At 37.1% G+C, this 14,775-nt stretch overlaps 3 protein-coding genes and 1 long non-coding RNA gene across 7 annotated transcripts in view; 1 reads left to right on the top strand and 3 right to left on the bottom strand.

Moving 5' to 3' along the window:
* The window catches only part of LOC126923614 (facilitated trehalose transporter Tret1-like), a 72,291-nt gene that overhangs the window by 42,014 nt on the left and 15,502 nt on the right, over nucleotides 1–14,775 (bottom strand). The window contains exons 1-3 of one of the 2 annotated variants that reach the window (XM_050737248.1): nucleotides 13,751–14,022; nucleotides 12,608–12,722; nucleotides 10,412–10,970 (exon numbers count right to left, since the gene is read on the bottom strand). In XM_050737248.1, the coding sequence (XP_050593205.1) occupies nucleotides 10,412–10,970; nucleotides 12,608–12,692 (644 nt within the window). In that variant the 5' untranslated portion in view covers nucleotides 12,693–12,722; nucleotides 13,751–14,022. Of the gene's footprint in view, nucleotides 1–10,411; nucleotides 10,971–12,607; nucleotides 12,723–13,750; nucleotides 14,023–14,775 lie in introns of those variants that run through there. The other variant, XM_050737247.1, reaches the window with a different exon arrangement.
* Nucleotides 1–14,775, bottom strand: part of LOC126923621 (facilitated trehalose transporter Tret1-2 homolog) — a 27,427-nt gene that overhangs the window by 4,302 nt on the left and 8,350 nt on the right. The window contains exon 1 of one of the 2 annotated variants that reach the window (XM_050737294.1): nucleotides 5,414–5,650. The exons of the other annotated variant lie outside the window; for it this stretch is intronic. Within the exon in view, the coding sequence (XP_050593251.1) occupies nucleotides 5,414–5,431 (18 nt within the window). The 5' untranslated portion in view covers nucleotides 5,432–5,650. Of the gene's footprint in view, nucleotides 1–5,413; nucleotides 5,651–14,775 lie in introns of those variants that run through there. 2 annotated transcript variants of the gene reach the window in all.
* LOC126923615 (facilitated trehalose transporter Tret1-like) overlaps nucleotides 8,524–14,775 on the bottom strand; it is a 43,736-nt gene continuing 37,484 nt past the window's right edge. Inside the window, exon 9 of one of the 2 annotated variants that reach the window (XM_050737263.1) lies at nucleotides 8,524–9,186. In XM_050737263.1, coding sequence (XP_050593220.1) covers nucleotides 8,608–9,186 — 579 coding nt within the window. In that variant the 3' untranslated portion in view covers nucleotides 8,524–8,607. The remainder of the gene's footprint in view (nucleotides 9,187–14,775) is intronic. The other variant, XM_050737262.1, reaches the window with a different exon arrangement.
* LOC126923626 (uncharacterized) overlaps nucleotides 9,751–14,775 on the top strand; it is a 24,641-nt gene continuing 19,616 nt past the window's right edge. The window contains exon 1 of the long non-coding RNA XR_007713244.1: nucleotides 9,751–9,872. This is a non-coding gene — a long non-coding RNA (uncharacterized LOC126923626). The remainder of the gene's footprint in view (nucleotides 9,873–14,775) is intronic.

Raw genomic sequence — 14,775 nt, 5'->3', positions numbered from 1 at the left:
TTTATCTGCAAAACCTAAATGACCACGCGAACGCAAAAAAAATACTGACCGCAGCCAACACGGCCTATTTCACATATACCCCAAAATCGCAAAAACCCCACACGTATCTACTAAAAGGGCTAGGAAACAGCTACACAGAAGCGGAAATTCTAGAAGACCTAAAAGCCCTGAAAATAGAAGAAGTTAACTTCACCAAAGTGACGCGATTCACAACAAGAAAATCAAGGGAGAACAACACATTGCTCCCAATCTATATAATCCAAGTCTCCCCCGATAGCAACATCGGGAACCTTCTAAAAATAAACAGACTTAACTATCTGAAAATAGCCTGGGAAAAAATTAAAAAAAACGATATCACGCAGTGCTACAAATGCCAGCGAATAGGCCACACAGCACAAAACTGTAACCTAAACTATCGCTGTGTAAAATGCACTGAACCGCACGGGCCAGGCGAGTGCAAAATAAAAAAAGAAGCAGCAGTAAGCAAAGAAAAAATCTACTGCGTAAACTGCAAAAACTACGGACATCCTGCATCATACAAAGGATGTCCAAAACTCATCGAATTACGGAAAAAGATTAATGAAAAAATCACCAAAGCAAAAACAACAAAAATCGAAAGAATCGCCAAAATAAGCCGTAAGTACGTCCCCGAACTAAAGTTCGCGGACATAGTAAAACAAAGAACAAGTATAAACGAGACAAGCCCGCAAGTAACAAACATAGCGGCACAAGTCAAACAAAACCCTAACCCAACAATAGACTCACCCCAAATAAGCATAATAAATGTCATTGAAGACTTCAAAAAAAGCATCCTAAAAGCTCTAAGCGACCAACAAACACAACTAAACGAAATCAAAAAAGCACTAAATACGCATGAAGAAAGAATCGATTCCATCTTCAACATCATCGAAAATATAGACGAAGATTAGCCAAAACACACCCGCCCACCAATCACAGCAGAAAATAAACCAGATAAAAGTTAAACATCTGAAAATCATATCAATAAACGCCAACTCACTAATCTCAAACCAAAAAAGATACAGCTTGCTAACACTAATTAAGAAAGAAACCCCCGACATAGTACTTATCTCAGAAACCAAACTGAACTATAGACATAAGGTGCAATACAAAAACTACTCTATAATAAGACACGACAGACCAAACGCTACCCAAGGAGGAGGAACGGCAATCCTCATAAAAAACCCCCTGAAGTTCAAAACAATACAAAACGACAAAATAACAAACTTCAAAATCCTAGAGACGACGATCATAAAAATAAAAATAAACAATAAGGAAAACTTATTTATCTCCGCAGCCTACGCAGCCTACAGAAACCAGAAACAATTTAACGACGAATTCGACAATCTCTTCCAACTTTTACAGCTCGACAAACAGGAAAACTACTACATAATAGCCGGTGACCTTAACGCCAAACATACCAGCTGGAAAAACGAAATAAACAACACGAGAGGAAACTCCGTCAGAACCTGGCTAGACAATAAAAGCATTTTCTACAAAACAAACCTCTATGGCTCCGAGCTACCCTCTTACCCAAAAGGACGCTCCTACCTAGACATATGCCTAGCAGACGCCCGAATAAAATTCCAAAACTTACGACCAAATAACACTCTCAAAACCATAGACTACGACAGCGACCATAACGCCATAGTATTTCAGATAAGCAAAAACACATCCGACTACCTAACACTCGAAACGCAGACCGAAACACCCAGGTACAACTACAAAAAGACAGACTGGAAAAAGTTCCAAAACCTGCTCGAACAGAACTGCGACCTAAAAATCTACAACAATGTCAACCTAACAGACAGACAAATCGACTCGTTCATAGACGAAATAGAAAAACATATACAAATCGCCCTACAAGAATCCGTACCGACATTTAAAAAAAAAGACTCCTGCGAGCCATATATAAACTATAAAATAAAAAATCTACAACGAGATAAAAGCTACATACTATCGAAATTAAACAACCTAAGACTCAACTACTCTTACGACAAAAGAGAAGACATAGAATTCCTAAAGTACCTGCTACACGAAATAAAATCACAACTAAAACAAGAATTCGCAAACTCTATAAATCAATACTGGACAAATAAAATAAAAAATATCTCCAAAAAAGACTCTGCTAGCATGTTCCCGCAGATAAATCAAATTTTCAGACCAAAGGAACAAAACTCCATCCCGCCCCTCAAACTGCCTCCAGAAAAAGCCTCCCTCATCGAAGAAGCAGGCATCGAGATACACAACACCAACAAAGACACAGAGGGCAACTTCATAATATCAAAAACAACGGAAAAACTAGACATTATCGGCACCCACTTCGCCAAAACTCACACACAAAACGAACACATGGGCCGAGAACAATTAAACAGAATTATCATCGCCGAAACAAACATACTAAAAAATAAAATAAAACAAGACATAGCGCTAAACAAAACAGTCTGCACATTCTCAAACGAAAACACATCGGACGACCCCAAACAGCCCGACCCAGAAATAAACTACTTTACAAACTTCAACCAACTAAGTACAATCTTCTCCACGCTAAACAACAAAAAATCCGCCGGCTTCGATGGCATCCCAAACATCTCGCTCAAACGCCTACCAAACAAAATAAAATGGTACTACACAGTACTGTTTAATAATGCACTAAACAACACGTACTTCCCCAAAAAATGGAAAAAAGCCAAACTCATAGCCATTACAAAAAAAAATAAAGACGGCTCATCACCTGCAAACCTACGACCCATAAGCCTCCTCCCCAACATAAGCAAAGTATACGAAATGATCACAAACAACCCCCTAGCAGCCTTCTGCTCAAAAAATAAGATAATCCCGGAAAACCAATTCCGCCACAAACACTCCACAATCCACGCAATAAATAAACTTACGTCGGATATCTGTTGGGCACTTAACGCAAATCAGCGAGTAGCCGCCTGCCTAATAGACATCGAAAAAGCCTTCGACACCGTCTGGATCCCAGGACTCATTTATAACAAACATGATAACAAACATGATAACAAACAAAACTTTCATAATGACCGACGGCTCGCACACTTCAAGCAAAGAATTCTCCATAGAGAACGGCCTGCAACAAGGAACAGTAAATTCCCCGCTACTCTTCAGCATCTACAATAACGACTTACTAAACCTCTTTAACCTCAACACATCCACACACAAACGCTCCATAGCCTTCGCGGATGACCTAATCATCTACGTAACAGGCCGCAAAACCAAAACGATAAGAACAGAACTGCAAGAACTCTTTAACAAAATCAGCGATTACTATCATACATGGAAACTAAAAATTAACGCAAGCAAATGCGAAACCATACTATTCAGACCCATGACAAGCAAAATCGGCTCAGCAGAAAGGGAACAAGTCAGGAAATTCCGCCTAAAAGAAAAAGCAAACGAAGAGAACCTCATACCACACAAAAATTGCGTAAAATACCTAGGAATAAACATAGATGAAAAACTAAATTATAAGCAACACATCGAAATCCAACTCTCCAAAGCCAGCAAAGCTTTTTGAAATACAAAAAGGCTGTTTTATTCCAGAATTCTCGATAGCAAAGTAAAAATCATGTGCTACCAATCGCTAATAAGACCCATTATAACCTACGGCTGCCCAATATGGTACAACATACCAGCGTCAATAATGGAAAAAATTCGCATATTTGAAAGAAAATGCATCAGAGCTTGCCTGAGCATTTACAGATCAGAACACAGCGGATACAGAAAATACATAAAAAACAAAAAAATATACGACTTAGCCAACATCCACCGCATCGACTGTCACATCCTAAAACTAACGAGAAATCACTTCTCGCAAGCCGCGAAGATCAAAGAAAACAGCCTAATCTTCGGCTGCTTATACCCAAACGACGCATACTTCAAAAACACTCTGTTAACAGGCTACATCCCCCCCCCCCCCCGAAGCCTTCCTATACCTAGACGAAAGAAACTATCTCCAAGACCAAAACAACATACCCATAATTTATCATATGCAAAGGAAAATAGGAATGAAATCTATTCAATACGAGGAAAACCTAGATGGCCGCACGGCAGACACTAGGTGGAGATACAACATGGCCCTCCCCCAAAAGGATACAGAAGACAAATACAGAAAAAACACAAAAAAATATTGGTGGATACGGAACCCACAACAAAAAACAACAAGATAAAGAGCCACAGAACGGCAACGCTCACCGAATAAAAGTGTAAATATGTAAATATGTAAATATGTAAATATGTAAATAGATAAACAAATATTATACTAATCCCACAGAACACCCCTCCCCAACCCCTCCCCACCCCTCCCAGCCCATCCCCTCCCAGCCCCTCCCTTATAGGCTAGCGAACTGTCCTGTTTTTGCGTCCAGGCTTTCAGGACATAAATTAAAATATCGTACATAAGCACAGCGCAACAGCGGCTTAATTTTATTTTATTTAACATTAATAATCTCAAAAAAAAAAAAAAGAGAAAAGAATGTAATAATGCATGGCTACGTCGTACCGGCGCGTATCGGTACTTTTGCCTGTACCACCCTACAATTAGAATTCAGCGTTTACTCTGGAAAAAAAATCATGTAAAAAAAATATGTAAAAAACCTGGAATTAATAATAAACACGCAGTACCTAGCGCCTTAGGATAGGAACGTTCGGAACCCGGGTTCGAATCCCGGCGACCGGAGTCCGATTTTTCTTCTACGCAAGTAAATTAGGAATAAAATCAGCAGTACCCCAGCAGCGACATCTACAGCCGGCAATTACTATTATCACGGACAACATCATATTCCACCTCATATATTAACATATCGTATAGATAATACCTAAGAACTGTTTGAACCTCCGAATATGATTCGATATTTATAAGACGTAACAGTTTTATGCTTTGAACTTTATGTTTTGGTGGGTCGTGACAGTTTATATCAGGGTGAAAAATTCAAAATTTTAACTGCTCACGATCGATTAAGACACAAGGTCAAAGATTTGAGATTATTGTGACTTTTAAATATCGAATCATATTCGAAGGATCAGACGGATAATTTGGTATTATCGACACGATATGTTAATACATTTCATTATTTGCCAAAACTTTAAATCGAGGCGTAGGAATCAAAACTTTGAAGTTTAGGTAATACTTGCAAGAGTTTCATAAATCTTAAAGAACGTTCGATACAATTGTAAATTCGAAATTAATACTAATTGCTATGGATTCGTATCTTTATTTGGAAATAAAAGAATAATAATCAAATTCGCTGAAATAGGTATCTCAAACAGACCCTTTTTTATTTTTTCGTTCAATTAGGATTTGTTACGCTGCGATATTTAATTTCTAACAGTTTATTTCAAAAATATATATTGTATAATCATATTAAATGCTTACCGTCGAACGCTGGGACATGCTGCCAGAAATAAGTACTTTCACGCAATAATATAATCACGATAGATTTTCAATAATTCAATTCGTAGAACCCAGTTCACATATAATTATTTAAAAACTGCACGAAAAATCATTGGTAATGATCTATCACAAAGAGAGAACAATTGTAAGAAGTCCTTACACTGAATCTCACGATTGACGGATTTTGTATTGATTTGTATCATTTACACGACTGCTACAACCATACTGGGTACTTCTAAGGATACTTCCCCTTTACATTCAGCCGACATTATTTCAATACATAAACACTTCTTATTCTCCTTGTTATATGTTTAAATGTAACGAATTAATTTTAAAAATTCTGATATAGAAACAATAATATTTTTGTACTTATTCTATCTAGGAAATATACTAATTATAATGATAGAACATTCGAAAGCCAACTATTATATCATAAATATTTCTTATAATGTAAAAATTAAAATAAACAAAAATAATTGCACAGCTTCGACTATTAGTTATTTTTGTTCCATGTTGCGACATCGGCTACATTGCCATCATAATCCAGCATTTGAATTATCTTTAATTTTTTGAAGCATATCTACTTCTATCGCAGTAATTCTATTTGTTCTTTGCTTTCCCTCTATTTCAACGTTTCCTACTGAAACTGTCGCGACGTCCAATAATGTGCAATGATGTCCGACGGTGACCAACGATGTCCAACGATGTCCCACGGTGTCCCACTGTGCAGTCCAATCTAGATCATGCAAAATTCTCCTAGTGGCTTTTGGAGATATAAACCGGACTGTAGCGTAGTTCTTGGCTTGGTATTAGATTAATCAATTGATTAATTTTCGGAAAACGATGCCAATTACCAGATCTCACCACGAGGCGGTGACTATGCACGAGATCCGCCCATGGGTTATTTAACACTACACACCAATCTCGGCATTCAACCTATTGGCGAGAATGTCGAGTTCTGACTCTACTTAACCATGGGCCTGCCGGGGAGGGACCGCTGAACAGAATTATGAATGGACGGCCTAACTGAAAGAGTGGCGTCCACCTCCGCGACAGTCGAAGAGAATTACGGAGGACAAGAAATTGCATGTACCTGTCCGAATACTCAAGTACCAATAAGACAGTACTGCAGATCGACGACTGAATCCCCAACAAATTCGAAAACATCACCAGCGCGTCGACAACTCCCGCGATCCTGCGAAAACTTCTAGCAGTCACCAGAACAGACGTGTTCTTAGAGCGACTTACTAATTGAATGAGCTATGCAGTGCACGTTTAGCTGTATGCACCCGGAATACGCGCGAGCGACCATGCCATGTGATCATATATTTAAATCATTGATTTAAAAGTTAGGAATTGATGGTATTGTATTAGATTAATTATCAGGATAATTAATTTATTATTTTAATTTTTTAGATTTTTAAATGGTGCAATCCATCGGAATAATGTATAACCATTTATAAATTTTCACAATTAAATTCCAAGTATATAAAACGTAGCAACATTCAAACGATCACATAATGGAAATGTAGCGAGTACACTTTTCAGATAATTACATTCGTCGCGACGCAACGTTATTAATTGTAGAGAACATTAAAAGCACTGATATTTTTCGATAGTTGCGTTTCAGAACACGCGACAGAGTCCCATACAATGTCACATCTTTTTTTTTTTTTTAACTAGAACTTTTTTTTTTTTAGGTTTAACTAGAACTTTTTTTTTTAACTTTAGTTTAGTTTTTGGTTTAACTAGAACTTTACATTCAGTTGTAAATTTACGCTTCGGTCCTTCTTACAGCTGTTTTTGTTGTTTGTTTTCCATAACGATCAAAGAACTAATATTTTGCAAATGAATGGGAAAAAAAATTTGTCCGAATTCTTTTATACAAAATTAGTATTACATTGGTAAAGTGGAGGGGCGATGGTACCGTGGAAGAGAAGGTCGCTATTCAGAGTGCTTTACCCAGTAAACTTGGTGGTTTTCTTACCATATTTATATTGTTCTTGACGTTACTGATTTAGCATGATGTAGGTTTAGGATCTTAGCACTATTTGGTATTACAGTTGACTCGTCTTCGTTCGGACTCCTTTAATTAATTTCCACTAGGGGTGTCTGTAATAAATTCGTCTGGAATAAAACTTAAATAAAATAGAACATTTAAAATCTTGTTTGTGCTTTTACATATAGATAGTAAATCCTTGTTTGTTGTAGCTTTTTAATACAGAAGATATTTGTTTAAAAGATATACAATAAATACATAATTGTTAATAGACAAAGCTTTATAAAATTATCGATATTTAAATTTTCGCTATGTAATAATTATCGTATATTAAAAGTGGGAAATATTATAAATTTCTGAAGTGAACACTATTATTATAGCTGTAATTTACCGAAAATGACGTTCGACAGTTCGATAGAATTTCTGCTAGACAAGGCTAGATATTTATTACTGTGTTATGGTACAGTAATTACTATAATATTCGAACTAACATATTCAAATATTTTTCAATAATAATTCTAATATAACACCGAAAAAGCCGTGTCTTACACATATATTTTTATATATGTAAGCACATATGCTTATCATTGACAAACACATTGTAACATATGTACTTATTAGCAATGTGTTATGTTAATTATATTACATTATTTTTAACATAAATACTGACTTTTTCAACATACATGTTGTTTACCTTAACAATATTAACATGTGTATATGTGATATACATATGTTATATATTGCAAACAAAAAATAACGGTATAGATAGCAGCTGAGATATAAAAAATTGTTCTTGTCAGTATTATGTTACCTTGTCATTCTTTAATATATTACTTTTCTTACTTTTACAAACTGTTGTTCAATTATCTCGAGTTAATTGATATTGTTGCATTGTCGAGTTATGAAATGGATAAAAAGTTTACTTTGAGAACATGTATTCCTCTCAGTTCAATGCAAGTCAATTTATACGATACATATGTTTGTAAATGACCATCATCTTTGTTAGACACATTTCTAAAGTTACACGAACAAACGAAGAAAACTACTACAAAAATACTACAAAAATTGCATATCGTGATAAAATGTAGATCTTTATCGTTATACTAATAAAAATGAGAAATAAAATATTCCGTGCAAGTAGACACCGTGCCACAGACGTACGGTGCAATTTCTCCTGTCATAATCTATGAACATCCATTTCATCGGTTCTAACTTCTTCATTCAAAGAATTCAAATCTTCACCAACTAGAAGGGCTTCAATCTGCTGATATGTTTTTCCTTTTGTTTCCGGTACCCATAGGCACACCATCAGAAGTGAAATACTGCATGCTATCGAGAAGATGTAGGAAGTCTCGCACAACCCCACCTTATCGAGAATCTCTGGATACATTTTCGACACGGAAAAACCAATTATATAATCGAAACTCACAATGATGGCAGCAGCAAACCCCGTTAGATTCGTAGGAAATAACTCGCCTAGGAGAACATAGGGTAATATACCTAAACCAATTTGAAACACTACTTGATATATAATTAAGTCGATAACGGGAAGCAGAGGGACGATGGAAACGTCAATCTTATACATACGTAACAAAAGATAAGTTGCTCGAATAATCAATGTAAGACTCGACCCAAACGTAGACAGAATCAAAAGTTTTCTCCTTCCAACAAAATCTACCATAATCATGGTTAAACCGATAGATAGAAACTTGATAAGCTGGATGGCAATCATCCCTCCATATAGATCGTTAACGACCTTTGCTTCTGTTAAAACCAGTTGCAGATCCTGCACAGTGATGAAGTTTCCGCTAAGATGATGTGCCATAATCAAGCCAAGCATGATAAACAGAGCTTTCCGGTTGCTTCGTTGTAGTATTAATTTCAGCTTGGTTAAACAGGATTGTGTGATTAAATTGCTTGTGTGTAATTCGCTTCTGGGTTCTGGTTGTATTTCGCTTGTGGATGGTCGGTGCGTTTGGCTTGTAGATGGTCGATGTATTTGGCTTGTGGATGGTGCTTGTATTTCGCTTGTGGGTTCTGGCTGTGCCTGGCTTGTGGATTGTCGGTGCATTTCGCTTGTGGGTTCTGGGTGTATTGCGCTTGTAGATGGTCGATGTATTTGGCTTGTGGATGGTGCTTGTATTTCGCTTCTGGGTTCTGGCTGTACCTGGCTTGTGGATTGTCGGTGCATTTCGCTTGTGGGTTCTGGGTGTATTGCGCTTGTGGATGATAGATGTACTTGGCTTGTGGGTGGCAGGTGTATTCGGCTTGTAGGTGGTCGGTATATTTCGTTTGTGACCCATCGGGTTAACTCGCGTTCGGATCGTCCGTCTATTTGTCCTGTGGATGATCGAAATGTTTCGTGTCTGGGTGGTCGGTATATTTGGCTTGTAGGTGGTCGGTGCACTTCAATTAAGGATGGTCGGTACGTTTGGCTTGTAGGTGGTCGGTATATTTGGTTTGTGACCCATCGGGTTAACTCGCGTTCGGATCGTCCGTATATTTGGTTTGTGGGTGATCGGAGTATGTCGGATATGGGTGGTCGGTATATTTGGCTTGTAGGTGGTCGGTATATTTGGTTTGTGACCCATCGGGTTAATTCGCGTTCGGATCGTCCGTATATTTGGTTTGTGGGTGATCGGAGTATGTCGCATATGGGTTGTCGGTATATTTGGCTTGTAGGTGGTCGGTGTAATTCGCTTGTGGATTGAGAGCGTAATTCGCGCGGGGGTTGTAGGGGTAATTCGGGTGAGTCGTGCGAGTGTTGTAAGCGTACTTCACCTGTGGGTTGCGGGTGCTTTTCGGATATGACTTCTGAGTGTATTGAGGGTATGGATTGTGAGTGTAAATCGCCTCTGGATTGTTGTTCTAATTCGTAACTGGATTGTGGGCGTGAATTGTATCTGGCTTGTGCACGTAGAGCACGTAGTTCGACATTCACTCTGTGGGGATCTACGATGCCTTTGTAATATTCCATCGACTTGCATGCTTGCTGCTTTTTACCTTTTGCCGCCAAGAAATACGGAGTTTCGGGGAAACACGTATTCAGGCACAGGGATATAAAGGATACTGTTACAAGCATCAACAGAAGTAACTTGTTCGTCAGCCAGATTACTACGGCGCAGGTTAGCAGTTCCCCGATGATTACGTTCCCTAAGACCATAGTACTTACAAACCCTCTGTTCTTGATGTCGGTGTTGATTTCTGACACGTACATTGGATTTATCGTATTTGCAATACCAACGGCTATACCGAGAAACACCCAAGCAAGGTATACCATTGGGCCGCCAATTTCGGCGTAGATGATGAACCAGCCTGCGGTGAACATTACGCTGGATAGAAAGAGGCAGTATTTACGACCCCTGCAATCGGCCAACTGGGCAGCCACAAGTGAACCGATCATTCCTGTCAAAGGAACGATCCATGAACTTTCGTCGTATATTAACCTTAGCGGTATTCTGCGGGCTTTGACTATTTCCTTGCGAACAGAAGCCAGTGTCCATCCGTTGACTGTACCGACTAGCAACATGGTTAACGACGCTGGAATGAGAAACAGGTAATGCTATATATAGCACATGATAATTGTAGTGCGGTTGTTTTATAAAGACACTGCGTTTATTTACGCAAATTTATATTTTTAATATATACTATTAATATATTTATAATTAATACATACAGCAGGCTATAAGTAACCGGACTCTTCGCGATGTTAGCTCGAATGCTTTTCATTAGTAGTTTATTTCTTAACTATTTTATTACTGATCTGTTAATCCATACACATTATGTGAATTAAGTAAAATAGTACATGAAGTAAAATTTTTAGAGACTTGCGATAAGTCAAGATGTATTAATGTGTAATAATGTACATTTTATCGCTTTCAGATTTCTTATAAATATATGTTGGGTTGGCGTTAAGATTAGGGTTAGAGTTAGGGGCGTGAAACTAATCCCCGTTTGGATTAGATGTTATCGTTATGCAATAGAGTAGATATTTACTAGTGCAAATATGATTATGACTGAATTTGACAAGTAATCGCGATAATTAGATACTCGAGGAGCTAATGACAATGATCCTAGGTTCAATAACGAATCCGCGGTCAATGGGATGATAGATGTACGTTCTCACAAAGTCCAAGTGTGATTCTTTGTTAACAAAACGTGAAATATTCACTGATCGTAAAGACGTTACTCTTTTCGTCGATTAGATCGCTCATGAGAATAACTCTCCGTCCCGATGATGCCACTGAGGAAAAACTATATGGGGTGTGTCTAAGGACACGAGATCCTCGGATTCGTCGAGGAAAGCCTTCGTTCGGAAGGTGAGGGAAATTGGCGTTGCTGTTAAATTGGTCAATCTCCATATCGGTGGTTAGAAAAAGATGCCAGCAGCCCTTGAGCGAAAGTTGCTAGCGGGAAGCGTCGTTCGTAAAAAAATAGATTTCTCCTATCTTCTCCTAGTTGGAACAAAGACTATTTGTCTGTTTGAAGGACTTTAGTTAACTAAATCTTAAGATCTATAACGGGTCCTCAGGCTAACTAAACATATAATGTGGAGACAACTGCGTTGACATCTGGCAATCATCTTACCCGAAGGATAGAGTCTACGTGTGGCGAGCTACGGGACAGAAACCATTGGAATATTTACTGTCACGTGCCGCTACGACTATTTCTTTTAAGCGGAGTTATAGAATTACTCCATGCCTTTGTTAGACAAAACGTTCATCACTTAACCGCGGCTACGTTCGGCGACTGGTTGTCGTCTCGAGCCCAAGCTCACTATCACAAGTTTCGAACAATTACAATAGGGTTGGATGACTACAATTGTTTAATTACAGCTATGGTAGAATCTAGATTACAATGTTACGGGATTTTCCCAAAATTCGAAAGGGAAGGTTCTGGTGTTCCTTCATCTCCGACATATATAAAAGTCCGCACACGATTTATGATATAATAAAGCATCATTGCGATGAATATTAGAATATCAGGATGTTAAATTTATTATAATGTAGGATGAAGTATAAATGTAACTTTAAACGATGGTATGTAAGTCATTAGAAGTGAGAAATAATTCAGGAACACCACTGTGAAACATCGATTCGAGGGAAGAAAGGAAATTGCATTCTGCGTACTAAAATTACAGATAAATACTTGACGTAATATCAAGAGTGAAAACTAACCAACACTAATTGATAGGCATTGCCGCCATTCTGGATTGAAGCGACTACGAGATTCTCTTACCACCGTATGTGGGGCAGGAAACATACCTTCGCTCTCCGACAATCTCTCGCGATCCTGGAAAACAGATACATTCGTTAAGAATAGAAATCATAATTCTTTTCTAATTAGATAATAATTAAGATAAATAATTAGATTAAATAATTAGATAATAATTAGATAATCAAACTTTTAAGCTAATATATATTCCAAACCACGGAAAATATATTAATAAGTATTTAAATATTAATATTCTTTCAAAGGAATTGACAAATTTTCTTCCTCCTATCTTAATACAAATACACTTTATGGTATTTCTATCAACAGCAGTAAAATATGCTTGATGTTATTTGACTTTATTATAGATAGCAAACGTACTGGAGTTCTTCACTGACGTTTGCTAATGGTTATTTATGCTTTTGAAAACTTTCTCCTAAAATCATTTCCTCTGATTGTCCTCCAAATCAATGATCATTTGAACCGTTTTTATATGTTTTTTAAATATCTTTTGTAAATAATGAAATATATGAACATGTCGTATAGATAACACCGAAGAACCGTTTGAACCATCGAGTATGATTCGATATTTATGAGACGTAACAGTTTTAAGCTTTGAACTCTATGTTTTGATGGGTCGTGACAGTTGAAATCAGGGTGAAAGATTCAAAATTTTAAATGATTACGATCGATTAAGACACAAGGTCAAAGATTTAAGATTATTGTGACTTCTAAATATCGAATCATATTCGAAGGTTCAGACGGTACTTTGGTATTATTGACACGATATGTTAATACATTTCAGTATTTGCCAAAACATTAAACCGGGGAGTTGGAATCAAAACTTTGAAGTTTCGGTAATACTTACAAGAGTTTCATAAATCTTGAAGAACGTTCAATACAATTGTAGATTCGAAATTAATACTAATTGCTATGGATTCGTATCTTTATTTGGAAATAAAAGAATAATAATCAAATTCGCTGAAATAGGTATCTCAAACAGACCCTTTTTTATTTTTTCGTTCAATTAGGATTTGTTACGCTGCGATATTTAATTTCTAACAGTTTATTTCAAAAATATATATTGTATAATCATATTAAATGCTTACCGTCGAACGCTGGGATATGCTGCCAGAAATAAGTACTTTCACGCAATAATATAATCACGATAGATTTTCAATAATTCAATTCGTAGAACCCAGTTCACACATAATTATTTAAAAACTGCACGAAAAATCATTGGTAATTATCTATCGCAAAGAGAGAACAATTGTAAGAAGTCCTTACACTGAATCTCACGATTGACGGATTTTGTATTGATTTGTACCATTTACACGACTGCTACAACCATACTGGGTACTTCTAAGGATACTTCCCCTTTACATTCAGCCGATATTATTTCAATACATAAACACTTCTTATTCTCCTTGTTATATGTTTAAATGTAACGAATTAATTTTAAAAATTCTGATATAGAAACAATAATATTTTTGTACTTATTCTATCTAGGAAATATCCTAATTATAATGATAGAACATTCGAAAGCCAACTATTATATCATAAATATTTCTTATAATGTAAAAATTAAAATAAACAAAAATAATTGCACAGCTTCGACTATTAGTTATTTTTGTTCCATGTTGCGACATCGGCTACATAGCCATCATAATCCAGCATTTGAATTATCTTTAATTTTTTGAAGCATATCTACCTCTATCGCGGTAATTCTATTTGTTCTTTGCTTTCCCTCTATTTCTATATATTGCAATATATATAACGTTTCCTAATGAAACTGTCGCGACGTCCAATAATGTGCAATGATGTCCGACGGTGACCAACGATGTCCAACGATGTCCCACGGTGCAGTCCAATCTAGATCATGCAAAATTCTCTTAGTGGCTTTTGGAGATATAAACCGGACTGTAGCGTAGTACTTGGCTTGGTATTAGATTAATCAATTGATTAATTTTCGGAAAACGATGCCAATTACCAGATCTCACCACGAGGCGGTGACTATGCACGAGATCCGCCCATGGGTTATTTAACATTACACACCAATCTCGGCATTCAACCTATTGGCCAGAATGTCGAGTTCTGACTCTACTTAACCATGGGCCTGCCGGGGAGGGATCGC

The sequence above is a fragment of the Bombus affinis genome, chromosome 13 (genome assembly GCF_024516045.1).
Source record: "Bombus affinis isolate iyBomAffi1 chromosome 13, iyBomAffi1.2, whole genome shotgun sequence".
Classification (NCBI taxonomy): domain Eukaryota; kingdom Metazoa; phylum Arthropoda; class Insecta; order Hymenoptera; family Apidae; genus Bombus; species Bombus affinis.
The sequence above is the reverse complement of the archived record's forward strand: the minus strand, read 5'-3'. Positions and strand labels throughout refer to the sequence as shown.